The sequence below is a fragment of the Pholcus phalangioides genome, unplaced genomic scaffold, assembly GCF_987345545.1.
Source record: "Pholcus phalangioides strain wild (caught in Gottingen) unplaced genomic scaffold, Ppha-v1.0 ptg000011l_1, whole genome shotgun sequence".
Taxonomy (NCBI): Eukaryota; Metazoa; Arthropoda; class Arachnida; order Araneae; family Pholcidae; genus Pholcus; species Pholcus phalangioides.
The window spans coordinates 17,397,464-17,412,301 of NW_028301604.1; the positions used below are offsets into that span (position 1 = coordinate 17,397,464).

At 33.8% G+C, this 14,838-nt stretch overlaps 1 protein-coding gene across 3 annotated transcripts in view; it reads left to right on the forward strand.

The window, feature by feature from the left end:
* The window catches only part of LOC149080152 (eukaryotic translation initiation factor 2-alpha kinase 3-like), a 60,910-nt gene that overhangs the window by 35,363 nt on the left and 10,709 nt on the right, over positions 1–14,838 (forward strand). For 2 of the 3 annotated variants that reach the window (XM_089239179.1, XM_089239181.1), the window contains exons 13-17: positions 712–855; positions 4,406–4,715; positions 8,510–8,659; positions 10,039–10,221; positions 13,434–13,535. In XM_089239179.1, coding sequence (XP_089095305.1) covers positions 712–855; positions 4,406–4,715; positions 8,510–8,659; positions 10,039–10,221; positions 13,434–13,535 — 889 coding nt within the window. The remainder of the gene's footprint in view (positions 1–711; positions 856–4,405; positions 4,716–8,509; positions 8,660–10,038; positions 10,222–13,433; positions 13,536–14,838) is intronic. The other variant, XM_089239180.1, reaches the window with a different exon arrangement.

Sequence of the window (14,838 nt, forward strand, 5' to 3'; positions counted from 1 at the left end):
CTGTTGCCAGATTTTTGAGAAGAGTGGTGCCTTAGTTAGGTTGTTGAGCAACTACTTTGTGTTTTTGTTGATGTGGAATGATTCAAAGTCCAAGTCAGATGGTAAGGGGTATTTTTGAATAATTTTGGCAGAAGAGAAGCAAAATTTATGGTCTAAGGACCAGTAGTGTTGGGCTATGGATGAGCGGTTAAAGTCTTGGTTGGTTACATATCTTCTATGCTCATTTAAACAGTATTTAAGGACACGTTTAGTTTGGCCAATATATGATAATACGCATTGGCATGAAATGCTGTAGATGCCCCAGTTGTTGAGCGGGTCAATGGATCTTTTAGTTTAGAGAAGCAGTTCCTATAGTTCCGAAACGCGTATAGCCGTGGTTCTTTTGCAATTTTGGGTTCAAATAACGTTGGTTGTTCAATTGTCTTATCTAACCCAAAAGGTAATTCATTTTCTTCCAGATTGTTCTGCGACGTACATCACAGATTTTGGCATATTCTGCTTTTTGGATAATAGTATTGGAAAAGATATCTTTCCATAGCAAAGCTAATTAAATTATGATGAATAGTTTGATTTTTATGAGTGAAAATTTGAGGTTCAGGGTGAGTAAACCAAACTGTAGATAATTTCTATATGGATTATAAATTGATATTTCTATGTGAATTTTGACACATTATTACCTTACTTTACAATTATTATTTTTATTTTTTGCAGGGATGCAGCAAATGATAGAATAATGCGAGAAGTTAAAGCTTTAGCTAAGCTTGATCATGCTGGTATAGTGCGATACTTCAATTCATGGGTAGAAAATCCACCACAAAATTGGCAAGATGCAAAAGACAAAGAACTAGAAAAGTTGTATGCATTTTTATTCATATAATATTTTTTGCATTAACTCCATGCCAGAAAATATGAATTAAAAACTCCAGATAATTCCTAAATATCTGGACTCAAAGAATTTAATGGTTTGAACCTTTCATATTTGTCATTTCTCTCTGTTCTTTCAGTTTTACTTTACTGCATTTAGATTGTTTGAGCTTTATATTTGCTTTTTTTTATATCATAATCATTATTTATTAAAAATAGTGGCTACCAATTAGAAGATTTTGAACAATTATTAGATACACATAAATTTTGCAAAAAAACTTTTTTTAATCAGAAATTTCACAATTATTCGCAATGACGAATTCCAGATGAGAAATTTCACATTTGTTTACAAACCAAAGAAAACTCTTGAATAAATAAAACATAGTTTAAATCAAGAATTTCTCATTAAAAAGAAACCGGCGTAATACTGGAAAGTATTAAAGTACTTACCGTATATACTCGTGTATAAGCCAAGTTTTTTTGTGGAAAACTTCGTTCCTGAAGTGGGGGGGGGGGGGGTCGGCTTATACTCGAGTCAGTTTTTGGTGAAAAAATATCGACCCCCCGCAATCAGTAGTCATTTTTGTTGCAGTGTTCGAGAAACCGGCATTATTGTTATGGGATATGTTCAAACCCCCGAAAATGTCAAAGACGAGGCAAATAAATCAAAAACATCATTGGCTTTGATACCAGGTGGGCTAACGTCGATTGTACAGCTTTTAGATGTGAGCATCAACAAGCCTTGAGAGGCTACCTGAGGAATTTGTGGATCGAATGGATGAGTTCCAATCAGGGCCGCAACTAGATGTTTGGTCAGTCGGGGCAAGCACGCATTTTGGCGCCCCCTCATAATGTTGAAGGGAAGATTAAAGAGTGAAATTTGCTCCCCCTCTAGTCCTGCGCCCGAGGCACCAGACCCGCCTGCACCCCCCTCCCAGTTGCGGCCCTGGTTCCGATGTTAAAGCAACTACAAAAAGTGGTGCCTTGAAGAAACCTGACGTTGGCCTAGTATGTCAATGGGTACATGAGGCGTGGAATTCTGTTTCCACCAAAATTATCATTCGATCCTTCAAAAAGTGTTGCATCAGCAATGCTATGGACGGAACTGAAGATGATATCCTCTTTGAAAGTGACAATAGCAGTGACAGCCCAGATGAGGATAAAAACGAAGATGCCGTACCCCCTATGATGGATTACAATTGGAGACTCAGAAGAAATGGATTAAAAAGTTTGAATTATTTTCTATTGTAAATTTCCGTAAACTATTAATTTTGCATGAAAATATAAGAATTTGTTTTCTCTGAAATACATGGATCTTTTGGGGTTGGCTTATACACGGGTTTTCAATTTATTGCGGTTTTGGTGGTCCTGAAGTGGGGGGGGGGTCAGCTTATACACGAGTATATACGGTAGTTGAAAGCTAACATTGCAGTAATCTCTGTATTTCTAATTTAACCTTATTTTTTCATAGCATCTTTTTCATAAATTCCAAAAAGTTTTATATACAGTCGAGTACATTTATAAGATAACCTTTAATAAGATATAACATACAGTTGTGAAATCCTTAAAATTTGGTCCATTCACATCTATACATTTTTACCTCTGTTATAACATACCCTGCTTAAGACATACAATGTGGATATAACAAACCAAAAAAAAAAAGGGCTTAACCAAGAAAATTATCCGAATATAACATACTGCAAAAAAAAAAAAATTCTAGAAAAATATAGTCAAAAACAGCCTTTTTTATGTGCAACAATCATTGTATGTGGGTGATATCTTGGCGTTTTTCCCCAAAAAAACCTAAATTTTTGAAATAAAAGAGGAATTACATGGGCTGAAATAGTTAACTTTCTCATCAACAGATGACACCGATATTGTAATTCAGAAACTTTAGCGCTATCTGTTGGTGATGAATGTAACTATTTTGACAATAAAATTTTAAACATTTAATAAAATTCTGTCTTCTGTGTAAAACTGTATCGTTTATGCTTTTGGAATTATTGAATTTTTACTTGTTTTTATTACTTTGTGATCTTATTCGTGGCGGTGATGAAAGAACAAGTGTTGCAAATCAACTCAGTCTCTGTTGAAAAGCTATGTTAATTCAAGTGTATAATTGTGATAGGTGGCGTGTGTATGAAATTGATTTATATCAGTGAGGTTATTTTTTCTGAATTTTTAATTTGTACACTGCTGTCAACTTCGAAGTGAAAAACCATTATCATAAATAAACTCACAAAAATCATTAAAATCATTTCAAAAATGTCTGCACGTTGTTGTATATCATGTTTTCTAATAAATTTCCAAAACTTTTCAGATATCAATCAAAAACTATATTCACACTATATTATATTTCAATTATGTGCTGCATAAGCTTATTAAGTCCATGAATATCTTAATAATGCATATATTTTATTGCTGCATAAGCTAATTTCAAGACCTACCTCCCTTATAACATCCACTTCGGTTACTGCTTTCTCGAATCATCTAGGAGCTATGTTATAACCAAACTCAACCGTATTTACATCGAACACAATGGTTTCCCTTTCAAACACACTCACAAGTACTGAGCAAAATTATGGTTTTTCCACTTCAAAAAGTGTTAATTACCTAGATTTCACTAAAAAGTAGTAAAAAATCAAATTTTAGCTTTTATTCATCAAAAGTGGCAAATTTCGTATTACATTTATTTCGTAAATTTTTCATTTGTGGCGGTTATTTCGTAAATACAAAATTTACGTATCCCTAACAATTATACAAGTTAAATAGAAATATAAATAGAACCAGAAGTTGTGTTTCACATTTGTCAATCATGTATGTAATATTTGAATAAGCAGCAAAAAAGATTATTGCACAGAAGAACATGTTGAAACGCAAAAATGACAGCATGCTCCACCAATTTCTAAAAATACAAAATATGTTAAAATAAAAAACTTTTTTAACTTTTTTCAATCATCATTTGATCATTTTTGTCGCACCACAGTCATTTTCTGCACACGAGGGCTAATTAGACCGAGACCTACAATTTATTGCCGATTCCGAACAGCAGGCTTGTTTTTTATACTCGTGGAGAGGTTGGTGCATTAACCCCTCGATGGGGACTCCCTGCGGTAGAAATTTTTTCTGCGGTCATGTTGGCCACGAAGCTGGGCTGGAATGTGATTCTCCCCAGAGAAAAACCGTTTTATTTGCCACTGTACAATTTCATTTGTTCTATTCAATTTCTGTTATATACATGCTTAACTACATGAACTGGGTACTTTTATGTTGTGATTAGAAAAGGAACATTACTTTCATTCAATGATATGCATCAGTTTAACCTTTTTTTGTTGAATTTTGTAAACCCTTTGTAAGTGAGTTTACAAACTATACTTGATTTAATAATTTAAATTAAATTGAATATTTGAAATATGAATTCTCTAAAAAATTTTAATTTAAAAACAAATAGTTATATATTTTTTTCAAATTGTTGAGCTGTTTTATAACAAAGCTTGTGAGTTAGATTATTAAATTACAAAAGGTCTTTTTTCCCCCCCAGCATATTGGGTCATTTGTCTGAAGTCTCAGATATAAGTTCAAGAAGTAAAACCATTCTAGAAAATACTTCATCCCATCGTATTGGTTTTGTCAACCCACTTAAACCATTTGACCATGAAATATTAGACTATTCCAGACAAAGATGTTCTTGGAAGTCTGCAGATGAGTCAGCTGTAGAAAAAGATTCTGATGTTTCTCATAACACATACACAACTTCATATTCCAAGAAAAAATCAGAAGATAATTTGAGTCATGAGAAAACTTTTGATCCTAAAAAGCCTAAGAAGTGTGATATGTTTTTATATATACAGGTATGTACTTAAATTTTCACCAATATTTGCGTTCTTAACACTAGGTTTACCAAGGGGGCATTTTGACCCCTCTGAGAAAACTTTTCATTAAAAAATGGCAATTTGTAAAAAATGCTTTAAGTTGAAATATCAAAAAAAAAATTATAACTGATGTAATTTTATTGAGGTGCGTTTTTTCTACTTTAACTTCATAATAGATAGGCCAATTTATATTTTTTCTAATTAAATACGACCCCTTTTGGTAGAAATAGGCATATGTCAACTCATGGTAAACCTAGTGTTCTTAAGTTCATTTACATTAACATGTCCATGTTAAATCTAAGAAAGGGTGGCACTATTATGCATTAGTTTATTTTTAGTTGCTGGCTATAGGATTACCAGGCATCCTCATTTTCAGTGCCATTTTGAGGGTCTTCACACATTTTATAAGATTCCACTCTTTTCCATTTATTTTATAAGATTCCATTACATTTTCAAATGCAAATTTGGATTTTTCACCTTCAAAACAAGAGCTGATGCTGCCTCCAAGCAGAGCACATGCTATCATAACCTTGTCCCTACCTGCTCTAAGCTAGTATGAGAAACACACAGTCTGAGAAATAGCTCTAAAGAAGACAACCACAGTACCCTTCTTGAGAATATCATGTTTGCTCAACTGTATATTGCTTTTAGATAGCATGAAATAGTGGAATTTTCTGAAAATTTAAATGTTTTTTTTTCATTATTTCATGACTAATAATCTATAAATTTGCTTAAGCTCAAGATTTGTGAGGTTGGTTTATAATTGCCAGGCATAAAAGATGAATATGTCAGTAATGTGCAAGTAGAATGTGATGGATCTGAGGGGAGGAAAAACATACAATGGAGTTCTGTTGTGGTTGGATATCATTGCTAATTTTTTCCAGTATAGTGGTGCCACTACCATATAGGGGAAGGAGTGGGGCGCTGAGGCCAAGGTTATAGTATATTTTTTAGTAAAAATAATTAACCCCCTCCCTCTTTTAAGAAAGAAAATTGATGAGAAAGAGTTATATGTTATGATTAACCTTTTAGCTGATCTCGCCACAGAGAGCAACAGGCCTACAAACGGTACAAATATTTTATCATTGCACTTCACTTCTGAACTACAGATGGCAGCACTGAAAAATCAGTCACAACACTAGATACACACTCAGACTGTTAGGTACACACAGTTACACTTCTGACACAACTGGGTAGTAAATTGTGTGCCCACACGTTTATAGACCTGAGTTGTGCTCAGTTTGAAAGAAAGAAAGGTAGATTAACCTTTTGAAAGCAGCAGTTTTCAATATAAGGGGGGTTATATACTCACTCCTAGTGTAACCCTATAGGTACAGAGGCAAAAGAAATTCTTCTCTAACTTGACCTTCTCTCCCTTTTTTTTGCCTGTTGTTAATTCCTATAATAAAAAAAAAAAAAGAAAAAAGAGAGAGAGAGAGAGAGAGAGATGTAAAACTGATTTATACTGATGAACTGGTGTTGAACATTTCTCTCAGTCCTTCTCCTGCTTAACGTACAATAGGTAGCCATCATCCATACTGATTTTAAAAAAATTAAAAAATTAATAACATCGATGGAAGTGGAGGTTCCAGTTTTGGTGAATTGTTGCTGTCATCTAATTTCAATTCTATCTCAATGTTGGTGGAATATTCCAAGTTGTGCACCAGTTAGATATAAAGTTTCCGTTATACTGAAGAGATATTAATTGTTGATAACATAGTTAATAATGCAATCATCAGTGAAAAGTGTATCATTGCAACTGAGTAATTCCAGAAGACCATTGATATTAATTAAGAAAAGTAACAGAGAGGACCTCTCCTTGGGCACCAGAGTTAACATTAAAATATGTCTGTGTCATATACAAATTGTTTTCAGTTTAAGAGAGAGGCTTTTAACAATTTCATTAACTAAATATTGGGCTGAAGGTTAAAAAATAATTTATTATGTTCAAAAGCTTTAGCAAAATTAAGAAATAAAACACTAGAGTTTGCAAATGTACATCAATACAAGGCAAGTCCAGAATAAAGAGAGCCAATCATGAGGATGTGTAATGCATGTTGGGGGAAAAAATTGTTTGAGTTGAGATGGGTTCAAATTTCCTGAGTTGCTCGATGATCTACAAATGTGAAATTGGCCTGAAATTAAGAGGGTCTAAAAGCAAAATGGATTTGTGATGGGAATATTTTTATTGATTTTCCAACCAAGGGGAAGATGAGAATAGTTCAGGGATATGTGCATAAGGCTACATTTTTTTTTTTTTGTGAGAGGTCTTGATGCTGTGTTATGTGGGCCCAATATCAATAGAGGAATACTCTATTCAATGATTACAGCAGAAAACATAGAATCATGGGCTGAGTTGACGTGGTCTTCACTATTTGAAAATGGTGTCCACATTGTATCACATAATTAGTCTTCTTACATGATCTGTGATTTTATGGAGATGAGGCAAGTTGTTGCACCCACTCTGACTATTAGTTGAGCATTGATTATGAGAGAGGAGGACCTTGGACAGGGCTTCATATCTTTTGAGCTGAGTAAACATTTGATTATAGGGTGTTTTGTGGTTATGTAGCTTCTGTTGAAAGTGTTGAGGTTTGCAAATTTGTGTAACTTGGTGGATGAGAGTCTTCAGAAAGGCACGTTTTTAGCTAGATGGTGATTTGAATTTTTATTTAGCTATATGTCTGTATGTGTAGGTTTCGTAAAAACTTAATCTCGGAAAGTCCTGTCATCCTTTTCTGTTTTTAAGACACCTAAGAATGCTACTTGTTTGTTTCTTTATTCATCTAAAATTCAGATCAAGGATGTGTTGTGATAGCTTTTTCCTAAAAGGAGTTTTGTTGTAATTATTTTAAATGAATTAATACAATTTTGGTGTGAGGTAAAAAAAAATCTGAAGTGGATTTACCATGGTTCCAAATGATGAGAGTGTCATCCATATAGCGAAACCAGCAAGATGATTTTAGCGGGACTGATTTGAATGTAATGTCCTCAAAGTGATCTATTTAGAAGTTAGAAATCACAAAGCTGAGGAGACTTCCCATCCATTAAAAAAAATTTTTTTTTTCCCTAGAAATTTACCCTAAAATAGCATTGCAGAAATCACTATAAACTCCCCTCAAAATGCTCTATTGTTTTTTTAATAAAGTAGATTTTGTTTCAATTTTCAGCGAGTGTAAACCAAAGATTATAGGAAAAAGTGTTCCATTGAGAAATCAACTTTACAAAATATCTGGGTTTGTTAGTGCTAAATAAGAAGCTAAAATAGGAGGTGAGATATGTCATGAATGGTATTGCTTAGAGTTAAATGGTGGTCAGTGCATAATGGAAAATCACTGAAATATTCAAGAATGATTGAATGTAATACAATGTCCATAAAAAATACTTATGGTTGTCTTACCTAAGAATGGATATCTTCTCGATTTATACCCCAACATGTTTATCGTATTTCTTTTTAAGCGTGTCAAACACGCATGTTTTCATGTTATTATGTATATAATATAGTCTTTAGTTTTTATGATTGCATTTTTAATTGGGTTGCTGTAATTTCGAAATATATGACATCCATATTTGTTATGGGCATCTTTTTATCAGCCACCTCGTTGGGCATTTTGCCTGTTGTGGCGTTGTATTTGTATTTGTATTTGTATTTGAGACTTGGGCTGTATACAGAAATGAAATATTCATGTGAAATTGAATTTGTCTCCAGCTAAGTTATATTAACTACAATTTGGAATTTGTTTTTCAATTCACATGTTTGAAATGCTTTTTAGATGCAGCTGTGTCAGCGGAAAAGCTTGAAGGATTGGTTACTTCTGAATGATGATAAAAGAGATAGAGAAGAAGTTTTGCATATTTTCTATCAAATTGTGAGTGCTGTTGAATATGTGCATCAATGTGGTTTGATGCATAGGGATCTGAAGGTATGATAAGATGTCTGTATATATACTATAGCTAAGTAGTGTGTCGAAATTCGAATACTACTTACACAATAAGAAATTTTTGCATATTTTTCATCTTTTAATTAGTGGAAGTCAGTTTTTCTCCCACTTAATTTTGTTACCATTCTAGTCTGCACACATTGCAAAATTATTTTTGTATATTTGCTCAACATTTCAGTTTTTTTAATATTTAATTCAATAAACTTGAAAATGTGCTTTGTCTGCCCACAAACTTCTGATGGTGAATGCTTATTCACACTCATTTAGACTAAAAAATGTAATGCAAAATCAAGTCACTGAGGTGGATCTTTTGATTTCAGCTTTTTGCACCAGTTGAATCCTGCAATGATACAACTTAGAAATTAATTGTAAAATTTTATTAAGCAAAAATATTCGCTGCATTTATTGACAAAAGTCATTTTCCCAAACCTCTTACACGATGATATGTGTTGACTGCACAGACTGAAGAATGGTTTACTCGTATTTAAAGCTGTTTTTCCCAACATTCCTTCATTTTTCCAATTTGAATATCTCAGTAAATATTGCACTTAGAAGCAGGGATTTTTTTTTTGGCATCGGGAGAGACAAAGCAACAACTTTGTAACTGGGTTCTTGAACACTGGGTGTCCGTATAAAATGTTACAATTTTTATTTTAATAACTATACAACCCCTTGCAATATGAATGACATATCTTAGTACTATACATTATTTGGATACTTTTTCCTAATTGGAATTATGTCTCTAGGATCAGCGGTTTGCCAGTAAAATACCATACATCCTGTTACCTATTCTTCGTGTATATATAGAACACATCACACACACATGGGAATCTATCTGCTGAAGAAAAAAAACCAATAAAAATGTGTGTGAAGATAAATCCTATCTTCAACAGGGTTGCAATATAATATTGTGCCACCGTTGCACCTAGAAGAATGACGACACACTTTTATCATTACATCTGAAATTACCTACATAAGAAAAATATTAATGAATTTTCCTTCTCCATAAATCTCTTTCCCATGATCTGCATAACATGTTTACAAAGTTTCATTTGAATCAATTCATTGGAACAGTCACCTTGACTGTCTGTACTATCAGCATGGGCGGAAATAAAGGGGGCATTGCCCCCCCCCCAGCATCAAAGGTGCAAGTGACTAATCTAATATATATATATATATATGAATTGACATCATCGTGCCCCCTTCAACAATAATGACCATGCCCCCCAGACTTCAAGTCTATCTCTGCCCATGATCATCAGTTCACCTATAATCAACTGTGTAACAAAATGAATGATAGATAAAACATTTGCTAAATGAGTAGCTTTTCATGTTCTCTTTTATACTGCTTTTTGTTTCAGCCATCAAACATTTTTTTTTCTTTGGATGGTGACGTGAAGATTGGAGATTTTGGATTAGTTGCACCCATGCTGTGCAATGATTCAAATTTTGATCAACCCATTCTAAGGCAGAATCAAAAAAAGAAACCTCTACTTAAACATTCTGATTTAGTTGGTACACAGCTGTACATGAGTCCAGAACAGGTAAATTGAATTTTTTACATAGTATAACCTGATGCAAAAGTTGAAACATTAATGATAACCACGCTTCGAATTGGGATGACAAGAAATAGAATTGTGAAACTTCAAAGCAGTATACACATTTTAAAATATCTTTCAGTCATTATAAAAAAATATATTTTTTCTTTTTCAAATGTTCACATAACATGGAGTAAATAAAAATTTGAGCACAAATCTAAATGCACCTATAAGTATTTATGCATGGAATTATGCAAATTTTACATAAATTAAGTCATACATTGTGTGTTTCAGTTCACATTAATATTGATAATTTTGAAGATGTGATCTCAAGAAATTTGATTGGAAAAACTAAATATTTTATTTGTAATCAGTAAGGAAGGTTGCATTTTGGAAACTACAGTTAGTGAAACATTCAGAGATGCCTATTTATGCAATTTTATATAAATTTGATACTTACAAAGCAAAACCTTTATCTGGAAAGCCAAGTATCTCCAGAAAATGAGATAAAAGAAAAAAGCTTAGACCTTCATAACAAATAAACCATGCCTCCATATTAAATTGATTTACTTCAGTCATGAAGAAAAATTGCACACCTTTTGATTCACCTCAATGCCTTTGAATTTGGTATATCATGTAAGATGTTTTTCTCATTTATTGACTAGCTTTGTATCCCTTAAAGGTTTTTTTTTTAAAAACTAAATGCCTATACTTCCATTTTTATGATTCCCGACAATATATATACTCCCATAAGCTGACCATCCCAGATGACAGGAAATTTATGGAGATAGAATATGATTGTAGCATGGGCTAACTACTGGAGCATGACTTTCAGCATTTACAAGTGCATGATCACTCATTTTGGTTCGAACAACACGCTTTTCATTTACAAGTTGAATGGCGGTGTCATTCTGGATGCAACCAGGATCACAGATTTGGGAAGTCTCATTGACAAGCAGCTTTAGTTTTCTGAACATTGTTCATCAGTGGTCAAAAAAGCATACAGAATGTTCAGTTTCATTCTCAAAAAGGTTTACGTTCTTGTAAAGTGATCCTTCTACTTTTCAAGGGCTTAGTTCATCCTTGATTAGAGCATGTCATAAGGTATTGGATACCATACCTACAGAGGGACATAGATTTGGTCGAGAGGGTGCAGAGAAGCGCTCTTGATGGCACACGGGATTTAAGCTATGAAGGGTGTTGGCGGGTGGATATGATTGAAATGTTTAAAACTTTCAATGGGATGGATAAAATGAAACATGAGTTATCAATACATCGTCAATTGACTGCTTAGACAAGGGGACACCAGTAAAGGGCAATTCCAGGATGTGGCGTTGCTCTTTGGGAGTTTTTCTATAATAGGGTTGTGAATAGCTTACCCTCGGGGGTCGTGAGTTCTAACTCAATTGACACATTTAAAAAGAAATATGATAAACATAGTGGGATAAATCGAGAAGCTATCTATACTTAGATTAAAACAACCATAATTTTTTTTATTGGCAATATATTATATTTTATTATAATCACTTGCTTTTTATTGCTCTTATTGAGTTGCTGTATTTTTGGTATAGTATAGATATCTTGAAGTCCATATTTTTTATGGGCATCTTTTTTTAGCCACCTTGTTGGGTATTTTGCCTGTTGTGGCCTTAGTATTTTTATGTTTTATTAGGTATAAAAAATTATGGAAGTGTAGATGACTTTGCCTAATAATAATAAAAAAATCACCAATGATTAAGGCATATACCAGGAAATATTAAAAACATGCTATGGGCATCATCTTCAGAGGATAAGAATATCACACTGACTGAGTAATCCACTTGGATTGGTTACCAAATCTTCAATCTTGGTTGCTCAGCGGAGCAAAAAAACTGCATGTCTGTCCAAGTCAAACGTTGTGGCAAGAATGAAGCGAAGCACTTGCATGTAAGTCATTTGCAACAACCTGATTGTCTGTTTGTGAAATGGAGCTATCCAACTGGTCTATTTAAATTTTCTTTAAATTCTCGCTCATAAGGAATTTTAAGCCATGGCGCTATGCGATCAGTGGTGTTGATTTATTGTCGTTTACTAATTAATTTTTGAAGGCCCGAATGTATTTGCCTTTGTAGAAATATAAATCAGCCATGGACTTTCTTTGTGAAAAACTCTAGCTTCCTGAAATTTAAGTCTATGCCCCTCTTGCCAGCAGTGAGCGGAGATGGGCGATTTTTTACATTCTTGATTTTTAACACAGCAAGCATGTTCATTTAATGTAGTTTTTATAAGTCTCCTTGTTTGCCCTATGTAGCCAAGTGGGCAATCACCACCACCAAATAAATACCCCATTGTTTATTGTGTGGTATACCATCTTTGGGGGTTTTGAAACCAAAGTTTTTAGTACGCAAATCTATGGCTGTTAGGTTAAACTTTGGTTGCTAAAGACAGGGTTCAACACCAAGATCATTGATGAAATAAGTAGAAAATTAATGAACCCAACAAGAGAAACCGCTTTGGAAAATATTACTGAGAGGCCACTCCATGAAAGTGTAGTTATATCATACGATCCAATAGTCTCACTTAAGATCAAGCCGATTCTCAAAAAGTTTAACCTAACAGCCATAGATGTGCCTACTAAAAACTTTTGTTTCAAACCCCGTAAAAGAGAATAAACAATGGGGCATTTATTATATTCCATGTGGTGATTGCCCACTTGACTACATAGGACAAAGAAGGAGAACCATAAAAACAAGATTAAATTAACATGCTCGCTGTGTTAAAAATCAAGAATGTGAAAAATCGACCATTGCTGCTCACTGCTGGCAAGAAGGCCATAGATTTAAATTTCAGGAATAGATTTAATTCAGGCGCTTCGCTTGATTCTTGCCACAACGTTTGACTTGGACAGACGTATAGTTTTTCGCTCTGCTGAGCAAACGAGATTAAAGATATAGTAATCAATCCAAGTGGGATACTCGGTCAGTGTGATATTCTTATCTTCTGAAGATGGCACCCATAGCATGTTGAAATGCATAAGGAATTTTTTAGTATTTCTTGGTATATGCCTAATCATTGGTGATTTTTTGAGTATAAAATATTATTCTAATAATTAACAATTGAATTTTTTTTTGTATTGTGCAGGATTGAGAGTTTAAGTTATAATGATCAATTTTCATAATTAACCTCAGCTATTCAATTTGTTTCATTCTGCTGTTCTCTTATGATTTATTTACATATAGGTTCAGCGATCATTATATAACCATAAAGTGGATATTTTCTCCCTTGGAATGATATTTTATGAGCTTTTGGTGCCTTTTAAGACACAGAGTGAGCGTATAAAGGTAACACATGTTGAATACAGCAAATCAAAGTTTTTAGTAATAAGAAATGGTGGAAAAAAATGCATCTACTGGGTGTTCATAACCTGTTTAGAAAAATTAAAGTAATGATTAGAGCCCAGAAGTTTAGGCACAAAAAATTGTAAAAATAGGCAGGCAAAAAGGCTTTAAAAATGTTGAAAATAGGCACTAAAAAAAGGCATTTATAAATAGTGGAAAAAATAAAAAAAAAGAACTTACTAAAATGAAGAGTTATAGGCTTTGTCCACACACACAATAGAAGCTATTACCGTGTAAAATAATAACAAAATGCTTCATATACAGTGAAACCTCGATATAACGGTACTTTGCTGATCGAGAAAAAATATAGTTGTAGAGGGGTTATTGTGTGTTATATAGAGCAGCAGCACTTTAACATTAGAATGCTGGTATTTCTAAACAAGACTTAGAAAAATATCGTTGTAGAGGGATTTATCGTTATATCGGGTATCGTTGTAGTGGGTTTTCATTATATAATATATAATATCAGGAATGTGCAATAAAATGTGACTATTTGTGCTATAAATGACTTGTGCCACTCTTAGTGTGATAATTCGTGAGTCCATCGTGATCGTTGATACCCAGGTTCGAATAGGGCTAAAAAGGAAAGCTGCAACAAAGAAAAATTAAGGGACTCAAACACAATGAGTGACCGATAGACAGGCAGATTAAATTTTAAAAATTGAATGTTTAATCCATTATCAATTATATTTGCTGAAATTAAATATAAAAAATAATCGAAATAGAAAATAATATGGTACTGAATAGTACCACACACACGTCATGGAGCACCCAGTATGTACAGAATTCTCACATGCACGTTCATGAAAATTTTGAACGTTGAAAGACGGTGTCACCATCATCATGATCAAGCTGACGCTGCGAAACCGGACACATGATAATGTACAGCAGATACTGGGGTAGAGAGCGTGTGATTCGCTACTTTCAGCCAATCACAGGTCCCGAGCCACGTGCTAGCAAGACAGAATACTGGAAGATACTGAGTTTTGGTGGCAGTGAGAGATGTGATTTAAATCTAATCAGACCTACAAAATTTTCGGTGGTTGCTCGGGGAGGGTCCGGAGAAGTTCATGGCGGCCCAACATGCGGTGAAATCGATGATTCTCCTACGTACGCCTTAAGCAAGGCAATCATCATCAGCCGAATTCTTCTCACATAAAAGGCAAGATTGAACTTTCGACTACATGGGTACTTTCCGTTGTGTTGTACGTGTGCTAGTACCACTTCACCTTGTTTTCATCATCTC